This window comes from Gorilla gorilla, chromosome 7 (genome assembly GCF_029281585.2).
Source record: "Gorilla gorilla gorilla isolate KB3781 chromosome 7, NHGRI_mGorGor1-v2.1_pri, whole genome shotgun sequence".
In the NCBI taxonomy this organism is placed as follows: domain Eukaryota; kingdom Metazoa; phylum Chordata; class Mammalia; order Primates; family Hominidae; genus Gorilla; species Gorilla gorilla.
In genome coordinates this window covers 103,491,206-103,504,032 of record NC_073231.2, presented here as the reverse complement: position 1 = coordinate 103,504,032, position 12,827 = coordinate 103,491,206, and the positions used below count along the sequence as shown (strand labels likewise).

The 12,827-nt window shown below is 41.7% G+C and overlaps 1 protein-coding gene across 6 annotated transcripts in view; it reads right to left on the bottom strand.

The window, feature by feature from the left end:
- MTDH (metadherin) overlaps nucleotides 1–12,827 on the bottom strand; it is an 80,129-nt gene that overhangs the window by 51,420 nt on the left and 15,882 nt on the right. For all 6 annotated transcript variants that reach the window (XM_004047337.5, XM_031013678.3, XM_055348060.2 and 3 more), the window contains exon 2: nucleotides 11,519–11,620. In XM_004047337.5, coding sequence (XP_004047385.1) covers nucleotides 11,519–11,620 — 102 coding nt within the window. The remainder of the gene's footprint in view (nucleotides 1–11,518; nucleotides 11,621–12,827) is intronic.

The following is a 12,827-nucleotide window of genomic DNA, read 5'->3' as shown; positions in this document are numbered from 1 at the left end:
AACATGGCTCAACTCACAATCCTCAGACATTTACAAGAAATCTCTCTTAAGAACTCCTTTTATCTAGCTTTGAACTTTTCCCCAGATATGGTTCTCACATTCCCAACAAACTAATAAATTAATTTCAGTATGAGATCCCATTCTCGCCTCAATCTAAGCATGTTTAAAACCAAATTTGCCATTTCACCGTTTTTCAATCCCCTCTTGCCACTTCCTGTGTAAGGAAAAACCATGGTATAGTGGAAAAACGACTGACTGGGGCAGAAATCCTGGTTCTGGTCTCCATTTGGCCATTTGCAGTTCAGACAGAAAAGTCTAGAGGGATAAATATGGTTTTCCTGGTATGGTATTCTCTTTTACAGAAAAACAGTTTTGTAGCTTTGTTAACCTTAAAGGGAACCTTGAAAACTAATTCCTTGGGTGGGAACCCAAGAAATCATGAAACTATAAATTCTGTGGCACAAGAGAACCCAAAAGGTTAATAGTCCAAGGCTCAGAGAACATATCAAAGCACTCAGATAAAACATTTAAAGACTCCAAAGGACTACAATGAGAATTTAATAGGTTCAGGAAGGGGGGAAAAAAAGAGCCAGACAGTAAATATTTTAGGCTTTGCAGATCATAAGGCCTCTCCTGTTGAAACTATCCAACTCCACTGCTATAGTAAAAAACTGCCAGTGATAAATAAAGAAGTGTGGCTGTGTTTCCATAAAACTTCATTTACAAAACAGGCAGAGCACTAGATTTGGCCATGGTTTGCCAACCTATGGTTTTAAACTATAGTTTCTAAGATGCATTATGGAAGGAAAATACACATGTGTATAAACTCTTTGGGCATGCAGATATTCTGTTTTGCTAAGAGCTGTTTTAGCTTATACTTGTTTAAATGCATGTTGCCTCAAAATTATTTTGTTTTTGACTTTCTAGACACTGATCTCTCCCAGAGCAATTCTCAAACCTCTGGGTCACATGATACTCTTTTAGATTCTTAAAATGTATTAAGGATGTCATTAAGAGCCATTATTATTATTATTTGAGATGGGGTCTTGCTCTACCACCCGGGCTGGAGGGCAGTGGCACGATCTCGGCTCACTGCAACCTCTGCCTCCTGAGGTTCAAGTGATTCTCGTGCTTCAGCCTCCCAAGTAGCTGGGACTACAGGCACGTACCACCACGCCAAGCTACTTTTTGTATTTTTAGTAGAGATGGGGCTTCTTCATGTTGGCCAGGCTGGTCTTGAACTCCCACCTTGGCCTCCTAAAGTGCTGGGATTACAGGTCTGAGCCACTGTGCCTGGCCAAGAGCCTTTGTTTATGTGGGTTATATCTATCATACAAACTTAAGAAATTGTTTAGATATATTAATTTATAACAAAATAATCATAAATTATACGTTATATAATGATACCTATATATTTTTCAAAACAAAAAAAAATTTTGCGAGAACAGTGGCAGATTTTATATTCTGCAAATATCTTTAATGTCTACCTTAAGACAGCTGGATTCATATATCTGTGTTTGTATTTAATTTACTGCAACACATTATTTTGACTGAGGCACGATATGGTTTGGATCTGTGTCTGAACCCAAATCTCATACTGAAATGTTATCCCCCACCGGGTGCTATGGCTCACGCCTGTAATCCCAGCACTTTGGGAGGCCGAGACACGAGGATCACCTGAGGTCAGGAGCTCAAGACCAGCCTGGCCAACATGGTGAAACCTTGTCTCTACTAAAAATACAAAAAGTTAGCCAGGCGTGGCAGTGGGCGCCTGTAATCCCAGTTACTCGGGGCGCTGAGGCAGGAGAATCACTTGAACCCAGGTGGCGGAGGTTGCAGTGACCCGAGATTGCACCATTGCACTCCAGCCTGGACAACAGAGAGAGCTCATGCTTTACCTTCTGCCATGGGTTGCTCCCAGAGGCCTCCTGAGAAGCAGATGCTGCTATGCTTCCTGTACAGCCTGTGGTACTGTGAGCCAACTGAACCCTCTTTTCTTTATAAATTATCCAGTTTCAGGCATTTATTTTTATTTTTTATTTTATTTTATTTTGAGATGGAGTCTCGCTCTGTCACCAGGCTGCAGTGCAGTGGCACGATCTCAGCTCGCTGCAACCTCCACCTCCTGGGTTAAAGTGATTCTCGTGACTTAGCCTCCCAAGTGGCTGGGATTACAGGCACATGCCACCACACCCAGCTAATTTTCTTTTTGTATTTTTAGTAGAGATGGGGCTTCACCTTGTTGGCCAAGATGGTCTCGATCTCCTGACCTCATGATCCATCCGCCTCAGCCTCCCAAAGTGCTGGAATTACAGGCACGAGCCACCGGGCTGGTCTTTTGTTTTGTTTTTGTTTTTGTTTTTTTTTAGACAGGGTCTCACTCTTCACCCAGGCTAGAGTGCAGTGCCACGATCTCAGCTCACTACAGGCTCCGCCTCCATAGTTCAAGTGATTCTCCCACCTCAGCCTCCCAAATAGCTGGGACTACAGGCGGCGTGCCACCGTGCCTGGCTAATTTTTGTATTTTTAATAGAGACGAGGTTTCGCCATGTTGCCCAAGCTGGTCTCGAACTCCTGGCCTCAAGTGATCCACATGTCTCAGCCTCCTAAAGTGATGGGACTACAGGCATGAGCCACGGCGCCCAGGCACGTACTTCTTTATAGCAGTGAGAGAAAGGGCTAATACAAGGCAAGAAAACCAGGCTACATATACACAGAAACGCAAGTAGAAAAGGGAGTAGTTTTTTTTTTTTTTTTTTGAGATGGAGTCTCCCTCTGTTGATCAGGCTGCAGTGCAGTGGTGCGATCTCTGCTCCACTCCGCCTGCAACCTCCGCCTCCCAGGTTCAAGTGATTCTCCTGCCTCACCCTCCCAAATAGCTGGGATTACAGGCGTGTGCCATCATGCCCAGCTAATTTTGTATTTTCAGTACAGACGGGATTTCACCATGTTGGCCAGGCTGGTCTCGAACTCCTGACCTCAAATGGTCCACCTGCCTCGGCCTCCCAAAGTGCTGGGATTACAGGCATGAGCCACTGTGATTGGCGGGAGTAATATTTTAAGAGCTTCTTCACATAATTCTGGGTCTCACTCCTCCTTGGTATTATACCAGAAATTAGTAGTTGCAGGGGGACTGGGGATAAGTGGCAGAGAGGGGAAAATATTAAGCTACTGCTAATGGACACGAGATTTCTTTTTGGGGTGAGGAAAATGTTCTAAAATTATATATTGTGGTGCCAGGTGCAGTGGCTCATGCCTGTAATCCCAGCAGTTTGGAAGGCTGAGGCAGGTGGATCGCTTGAGGTCAGGAGTTCTAGACCAGCCGGGCTAACATGGTGAAACCCCGTCTCTATTAAATACAAAAATTAGTTGGGTGTGGTGGCAGATGCCTGTAATCCCAGCTACTAGGGAGGCTGAGGCAGGAGAATTGCTTGAACCCAGGGAGGTGGAGGTTGCAGTGAGCGGAGATCGTGCCACTGTACTCCAGCCTGAGAAACAGAGTGAGACTCTGTCTCAAAAAAAAATTAGATTGTGGTGATAGCTGTAAAACTCTGTGAAAACATTTAAATCACACATTTAAAACAAGTAAATTTAATGGCTTATCTCAAAATAAAGCTGTTTAACAAAAGAGAAAGAAAACCAATGTGGCTGGAGTTCAGAGAGGGTAAGAAGTGGGAGATGAGACAAGGCAGGGGGCTTTTAGGTCATGTTTCAGATTGGGGAGTGTTTTCTAAGAGCAATGGGAAGGCATGAAGGGTTTTAGGTAGAGGAAGGAAAAACATTACACCAAAACTCATCACATCATAACTTCATAAAAGTTGTTACATGGCCGGGCGCGGTGGCTCATGCCTGTAAGCCCAGCACTTTGGGAGGCCAAGGTGGGCGGGCCATTTGAGGTCAGGAGTTCGAGACCAGCCTGGCCAACATGGTGAAATCCCATCTCTATTAAAAATACAAAAATTAGCCAGGCGTCATGGTGGGCGCCTGTAATCCCAGCTACTCGGGAGGCTGAGGCAGGAGAATCACTTGAACCTGGGAGGCAGAGGTTGCAGTGAGCCGAGATTGTGCCATTGCACTTCAGCCTGGGTGACAAGAGCTAGACTCTGTCTCAAAAAAAAAAAAAGTTGTTAAATGTGGAATCTGAAATTGCATCAATGAACTTTCCATATTCTATTACATTAAAATCCATTGGTCTATCCTGCAATTTTTTTCCTTTTCTTTCTTTTTTTTTGGCCCATGACACAGCCCTCAGGAGATCCTGGGAACATGTGCCCCTATATTGCAATGTGCATGAATCTTTTATGTAACATGCAAGCACTGGTCCACTGGAAAATTATTTGTTCACTGAGTTATAAAGATCTTCCAAAAATTTTTTTCTTTTTTTTTGAGATGGAGTCTAGCTTTGTTGCCCAGGCTGGAGTATAGTGACGTGATTTGGGTTCACTGCAAGCTCCGCCTCCCGGGTTCATGCCATTCTCCTGCCTCAGCCTCCCGAGTAGCTGGGATTACAGATGCCTGCCACCTCGTCCGGCTAGTTTTTTGTATTTTCAGTAGAGACGGGGTTTCACCGTGTTAGCCAGGATGGTCTTGATCTCCTGACCTCGTGATCCACTGATCTCGGCCTCCCAAAGTGCTGGGATTACAGGTGAGCCACCGCACCTGGCCGTAGATCTTCCAAAATGTTAAAACATTCCATTAAACAACATATATTTTTTAAAATTACATTTGTTAATATACCAACTAATGTCATTAGAAATTCCTTATGTACTGGTAAGTTGTCAAGCTCATGGCAGCAGACACAAATTTTCCAAATTTCTTCCTTTTTTTTTTTTTTTTTTTTAAATATAGAGACAGGGTCTCGCTATGTTGCCCAGGCTAGTCTTGAACTCATGGGCTCAAGCAATCCTGCTGCCTTGGCCTCCCAAAGTGATGGGATTACAGGTGTGAGCTACTGCACCAGCAAATTTTCCAAATTTCTAATTTTCACTTGCCAACAAGTCATGTTATCATTTGCAACAAATACTACCAGCTTCCTTTAAGTGACAAGATAGCCTTGTTCATTTTTGAGAAAATGTCTGCAAATATGCAAATCTGAATAATCATGGCTTGTCTATCAGCCATTCTTTCAAGCAAAAAAAACAGTAATATGAATAAGTGGCTAATTTGGCACACAAGCCATTGCATAAGTGTTTTTCCTCAAGACAATCATCAATCTTCATTTTGCAGCATACTTTATGCATATATTCCATTTCATCACACAGATTAAAAAGCATGTGTTTAAGAACAGATTTAATAAACATTTAATAAAGCTAATAATAATTTTTGCTGCTTCATTAAGGACACTCAAGTGAAACTAGCATTTTTTTTTTAACTGTTGAGTAGATGGCAGTAAAAAATACAATGAGATGCCTGTGATCCCAGCACTCTGGGAGGCCAAGGCAGGTGGACTGCTTTGAGCTCAGGAGTTCAAGAACAGCCTGGGCAACATGGGCAACATGGTAAGACAGCGTCTCTACAGAAAATTAGCTGGGCACATGGTAGTGTGCATCTGCAGTCCCAGCTACTTGGGAGGCTGAGGTAGAAGGATTGCTTCAGCCTGGAGGTGGAGGCTGCAGTGAGCATGACTGTGCCACTGCACTCCAGGCTGGGTAACAGAGTGAGAGTCTCTTCAAACAAAACAAAATGGCAGGGTACGGTGGATCTCACCTATAATCCCAGCACTTTGGGAGGCGGAGGCAGGTGGATCACCTGAGGTCAGGGGTTCAAGACCAGCCTGGCCAACACAGTGAAACCCCGTCTCTACTAAAAATACAAAAATTAGCTGGGGGTAGTGGCAGGTACCTGTAATTCCAGCTACTCACGAGACTGAGGCATGAGAATTGCTTGAACCTGGGAGGCGGAGGCTGCAGTGAGTGACATCGTGCCACTGCACTCCACCCTGGGCGACAGAGTGAGACTGTCTCAAAAACAAAACAAAACAAGAATACAATGAGTGGAAGTTTGGTGCCACTGCCTTGGTTCATGATAAGGAGCCAGCAGTTTTACCTATTATCGCTTTTGCACCATCAGTGTAAGCATCAACATAGTTAAAAAGGAAAATAATGTCTTAATTACTATGAAAATAGTTTTGCCTTCAGGGACCTAATGAAAGGGTCACTAGGGTCCCAATGAAAGGGTCACTAGGGTCCCTTCCTAGGGGTTCACTGACCATGCTTCAAAAACTGCTGCCTTAGAGAAACTGAAGGAGCATTCCTTATCAGCTATGTGTTCCTGGACAATTCACAAAACTCTTTATTGAGCTACGTAAAAGAAATGATAATGTCCTCAGAGTTGTTCATCAGGATTAAGAGATGTGAAAATGTTTTGTACAAATATTTTGTATATTGTGTAGCATCATAAAAATTTAAGACCTTATTAATACTTGTAATAAATGATATCAGGGTTTAGTGGATATCGCTGACGTCATCCTAACAACTTGGTGGTGACAAAAGTTTACACATTTTGTTTCCGTTGTTTCTCTCACTAGCAATCTTTACATTTCTACATTAATTCAGATCTTTTTTTTTTTTTGAGACGGAGTCTCGCTCTGTCGCCCATGCTGGAGTGCAATGGCACAATCGTGGCTCACTGCAAGCTCCGCCTCCCGGGTTCAGGCCATTCTCCTGCCTCAGACTCCTGAGTATCTGGGACTACAGGCGCCCGCCACCACGCCCGGCTAAGTTTTTGTATTTTTAGTAGAGATGGGGTTTCACTGTGTTAGCCAGGATGGCCTCGATCTCCTGACCTCTCGTGATCCGCCCGCCTCTGCCTCTCAAAGTGCTGGATTACAGGCGTGAGCCACCGCGCCCGGCCAGATCTTTACAATCAGAGATGCAAAACTGATTCATTAATCATCAATGTTGCTGCCAGTTGAATATATCTAAGTTTTTATCATATCCCTACCCTATCTTGACCAGTCAAACTTGTCTAAGGCTTCCCCTTATGTCTGAATATGTCCATTTGTTTAATCTAAACAATGTCAGGTTGTGTTCATTTGTTTCTCTTCCCTTCTAAAACTTGTCTCCACATGCCTACTTACTGAAAATACCATTCCTATACTTAAGAGACTAATTAAGTCAATCTTTTCTGGCTACCCAAGTAGGATAACCTTTCTCCTCTGAATATCCAGCACTTAATGCCTTGTATTACTAGATATCTTCTCTTTGCTTGCCTTTCCTTAACTAGCCTGTAATCTGAGGGTAAGTACATCTTACATTTTTATTACCTTTAGCATCTATTAGCACAATGCATTCAGTCTGGTTAATGGTCCTATGTGTACTCTACTAGAGACTAGTACTAATGAAACACTGACTTTCAAACCCAAATAAGGACCTAGAAAACTATGGCAGTTTAATCTGCTTTATAGACCTAAGATCTTGTCATATACAGTTTCTAGGCAAACTTTTATCTACAAGGCTTACTCAAGTGATATAGCAAGGTAATCAATGTCACAGCTTAGGAGTACAATTACTCTACAGACAAAAATTGTACTTCTCAAAGTGCCCAAGATATGGCTCAGAGAGCAAAAACAAAAATATGATAATATATATTAAGGTGCATAAGACCAAAGATGTATTTCTTTATAAGGAAAGGTAGGCCGGGTGTACTGGCTCACGCCTGTAATCCCAGCACTTTAGGAGGCCGAGGCAGGCAGATCACCTGAGGTCAGGAGTTCACGACCAGCCTGGTCAACGTGGTGAAACCCCGTCTCTACTAAAAATACAAAAAATAGCTGGGCGTGGTGGTGCATGCCTATAATCCCAGTGGTTCAGGAGGTTGAGGCAGGAGAATTGTTTGAGCTGGGAGGCGGAGGTTGCAGTGAGCTGAGATTGTGCCATTGCACTCCAGCCCAGGCAACAAGAGTGAAAGAACAAAGAAAGGAAAGAAAAAAAAAGAAAGGAAAGAAGAAAGGAAGGAAAAGAGGAAAGAAGGGAAAGAAAAGAAAGAAAGAAAATAAGTCTAAAAAACACAAACTATTTAAAACACAAAGTGCAATACACACATAGTGCAATACCACAAAAAATTAACTGAGTTACCTAGACCTGACCACATTAAAAAGCATAAATTCAAAATGCAAAACAGGATGTCAAAAACAGAACACCAGCCATGAGTTGTAGCATGTATTATTATTTGAAAAGTCAAACAGAATAGGCAAGAAACCAAAGGTAGAAACTTTGTACTGAAAAAGCAACAGCAACTGAAAGGTGGCACTGTTAAATGATAAAAAGAACTTTTTCGAATCAGAATAAGCTGCATTCAGATCCTAGTCCAGAAACTGCATCCATTTTTTTTTTTTTTTGAGATGGAATCTTATTCTGTCACCCAGGCTGGAGTGCAATGGTACGATCTCAGTTCCCTACAACCTCCACCTCCTGTGTTCAAGTGATTCTCCTGCCTCAGTCTCCCGAGTAGCTGGGACTACAGGCACACACCACCATGCCCAGCTAATTTTTGTATTTTTAGTAGAGACAGGGTTTCACCATATTGACCAGGCTGATCTCAAACTCCCGATCTCAGGTGATCTGCCCGCCTCAGCCTCCCAAAGTGCTGGGATTACAGGCTTGAGCCATTGTGCCCGGCCAACTGTATCAAATTAATTAAATCACAAAATTTTTCTAGGCACTGGAGCCCTTATCTGTAAAATGGGGCTATAACTATCTGCCTGGCAGAGTTTCTGAGAGGATTAGAAATAATATAAGGCAGTAAAAAGTAAAGACTTTGAAGTCAGATAGATTTGGGTTAGAACTGACTATACTTTCAATAGCTCAGGTAACATAAGCCTCAAGTTTCTCATTTGTAAGATGGATATAATACTACCACCTCAGAGCCCTTGTGAAAATAAGGAAATAATATCTATAAATTATTTTTTTAAACAACCATAAAGTCTTTTTTTTTTTTTTTTGAGACAGAGTCTTGCTCTGTCGCCCAGGCTGGAGTGCAGTGGCACGATCTCTGCTCACTGCAAGCTGCGCTTCCTGGATTCACGCCATTCTCCTGCCTCAGCCTCCCTAGTAGCTGGGACTACAGGCGCCAGCTACCACGCCTGGCTAATTTTTTTGTATTTTTAGTAGAGACGGGGTTTCACCATGTTATCCAGGATGGTCTCGATCTCCTGACCTCGTGATCTGCCCGCCTCGGCCTCCCAAAGTGCTGGGATTACAGGCGTGAGCCACCGCGCCCAGCAACAACCATAAAGTCTTAAAAGTATATCTAGTAAGTACTCAATAAGCTGTCCCTACTAGATATGTAAGTATATTTACACATACAAACATACCTCACCTTGCATGGTGCCTGCCATATTATACTTAAGTAAGTAAATGTCAACTATTATAATTATTTCCCACCACAAGACATTTCAAAGTAATGATGATAAACTTTAAACTGTGATTTTATACCCTGTCACATTCAATTTATATAAATTAATCACTAAGAGGTTAATGGTAGTTCCTCAATTACTGCAACTACAAATTTTTCAGGGCAATTCAGGGAGTAGAAGCAGGAGTAAGTATACATTACTCACTAATAGAGAGAAAGCCCAGAAAAAAGAAAACACTAGGTCAGAGATGTGTAAATCTATATTGGGCATATCAACTAGTCACTCTATAAACTCACACTCCTTATGTTACATGCTTACTTGTTAACACAAGTCATTACTTTTCTACCAAAGACAAAGTCAGACATAAATTTAATTATTTCCCAAAACTATCCTTCATTTTAAGCCATTCTACCTGCAGCTGTCTTGGTTCTTCCAATTTCAAAATGTCTTTGAAGAAGTGACTTAGCCACTTCTTCAAAGACATTTTGAAATTGGAAGCATTAAGAAACTGTAGCAACCATTTCTTTCTTTCTTTCTTTTTTTTTTTTTTTTTTTGACAGAGTCTCGCTCTGTCGCCCTGGCTAGAGTGCAGTGGCGCAATCCCTGCTTACTGCAACCTCTGTCTCTTGGGTTCAAGTGATTCTCCTACCTCAGCCTCCCGAGTAGCTGGGATTACAGGTGCATGCCACCACGCCCGGCTAATTTTTGTATTTTTAGTAGAGACAGTGTTTCATCATGTTGGTCAGGGTGGTCTCGAATTCCTGACCTCAGGTGATCCACCTGCCTTGGGCTCCCAAAGTGCTGGGATTACAGGCGTGAGCCACCACACCCAGCCAGCAGCAACCATTTCATACCACTATTCCAAGAAGCTAGAGCTGCTGCACTGTGGTTCCCAGAAACCACTTACCGATCAGTGACTGTCTTGTTTTGTTTTTGTTTGTTTTTTTTTTTCCTGAAAAGGGGCTATGCATAGACAGGATTTTTTTAAAAAGGGGGGAGGGGCTCTGGATGTGGTACCTCACGCCTGTAATCCCAGCACTTTGGGAGGCCGAGGCAGGAGGATCACTTGAGATTAGAAGTTCAAGACTATGTTGTATGGGCAACATAGTGAGACCCCTGTCTCTATATTAAAAAAAAAAAAAGGAAAGGGAGGGTAATTCAATGCACAAAAGGGAACTGAATGAAAAGTCTTTTTCTCACAGTAGAAGGAACCACTGTTAAGAATTTCTTATTCATTTTGCCTACTTCCAAGCTAGATTAAGTCAAGTAAAAATGAGTCGGTTCTAATGCCAAGCAACTGGAAAATTAATAAAATCTCAGGAATGTACCATTTATGTGGTATGATAGATTGTCTTACTTGGAAAATCTCACATCCAAATGAAAGTGCACATCTATATCTTTTTTCTTTTTTTTTTTTTGAGACAGGGTCTCGGGTGCCCAGGCTGGAGTGAATTAGCATAATCTTGGCTCACTGAAACCAATCCTCCCACCTCAGCCTGCTGAGTAGCTAGGACTACAGGTGCGTACCACCACACCTGGCTAATTTTCGTATTTTTTGTAATGACAAAATTTCCCCATGTTGCCCAGGCTGGTCTCAAACTCCTGGGCTCAAGCAATCTACCCACTTCGGCCTACCAAAGTGCTAGGATTACAGGCATGAGCCATAGCACCCAGCCCACATTTTCTTTTGTTAAATGAAGTTAATCTATGTCTAGTAAATAGACAATTATGTTTCCAACACAACAGAAATCTATTTCAACACTAAACACCACTGAACGATTTTGCTAAGGTTTTCATGCTAGATGTGTCTTACTAACAAAGGTAACACAATTCCACAGTTCTGTTTTTGAATAAAAGGTATATATGTTATATATCTGAAAACTTACACAAGATGTTCAAGTTGTGAATGAATTGTTTTTGGTATAATGAATATTTAGTATTGCCACAGCAATGTTTAAAATATTTGGTGATGCAACTTTCCTTTAAAAAAACAAAAACAACTCAGTTAAACTTTTACCACCCATCCACTATGGTTAATTCAGATTTTCTGAGTTTTGTTTAAATGAGGGGTATACATACAATCTTATGAAACAGAAAAGCATCATCCTTATATGTCATTCTATTAAGAGTCTTGCATACAATTTCATATGCTCCCAAACTTACCTTTTCATTTTTCTTGTCAATCTCTGGTGGCTGCTTTGCTGTTACACTTTGAGGTGTTCGAACAGCTTCACCCTCAGCCACTTCAACAGTCCGCCCATTTGGCTGCACAGGCAACAAAAAGTATCATATTATCAAACTGCTTAGCAGATCAATGCAAAGATTTATACGCAGGAAACCATATATACTACAATCAAATCCTACCTCTGTACCTAAATTTAAAAAGTTTTTGTACACCAATGTTATCTAAGAGTTGATAGATTATTATCCCTAGTGTTTATATATATATATATATATAAAATTCATAAGCAAAATTCTGTACCACAAATTTTCTTATCTCACCAAGGTATCAGTCCCTCTAACAAAAATAATGGAATGGAAGCAGTTAAAAGGAGAACAAAACTGTGTTTGCAATTTGACCACCAATTAACTGTGTAATCTCAGAATATTTCACTCACTGTCTCCGAGCCTTATTTCTACATCTATAAAGCGACAGGTATGATCTACTCAAAAGTCAGCAAACTTTTTCTGTAAACAGCCAGATAGAAAATATTTTATTTATAAACATATTCAGGGTGTATGGCAAAATAAAATTCAGAAAAAAATATTTTATTGATTGCCATCAACAGTCCTCAGCAAAAACAAAACAAAACAGAAACTATTTTAGGTTTTATGGGCCATATATCTTTGTTCTTTATTTTTATTTTTTGGCCCATGTCTTTGTTGCAACTACATAATTCCTCCATTGTAGCATAAAAGCAGCCATAGATGATACATAAACAAATGAATGTTAGGCAATCTCTAATGGAACCTCTAATTCTGTAATTTCATGGCTCTACTGTTCTGGGAGTAAGTAGCTTTCCGACCCATTGCCACAGCCTAAAAAAGGCTACAGAAGCTTTCCTGACATTCCTAAAATAAAATGATGGATAGCACTTAGAGATGCTCATGAGTAGACTCAAATCTGTGATTCCCAAATCTGGCTTTTAACCAGAATCATTCTTTTTTTACCTTTTTTTTTGAGACGGAGTTTCGCTCTTGTTGCCCAGGCTGGACTGCCAAGGTGTGATCTCGGCTCACTGCAACCTCTGCCTCCCAGGTTCAAGCGATTCTCCTGCCTCAGCCTCCTGAGTAGCTGGGATTACAGGCGCATGCCACCACGCCCGGCTAATTTTTGTATTTTTAGTAGAGACAGGGTTTCACCATGTTGGTCTGGCTGGTCTTGAACTCCTGACCTCAGGTGATCCACCCATCTCAGCCTCCCAAAGTGCTGGGATTACAGGCGTGAGCCACCGTGCCCAGCCTCTTTTTT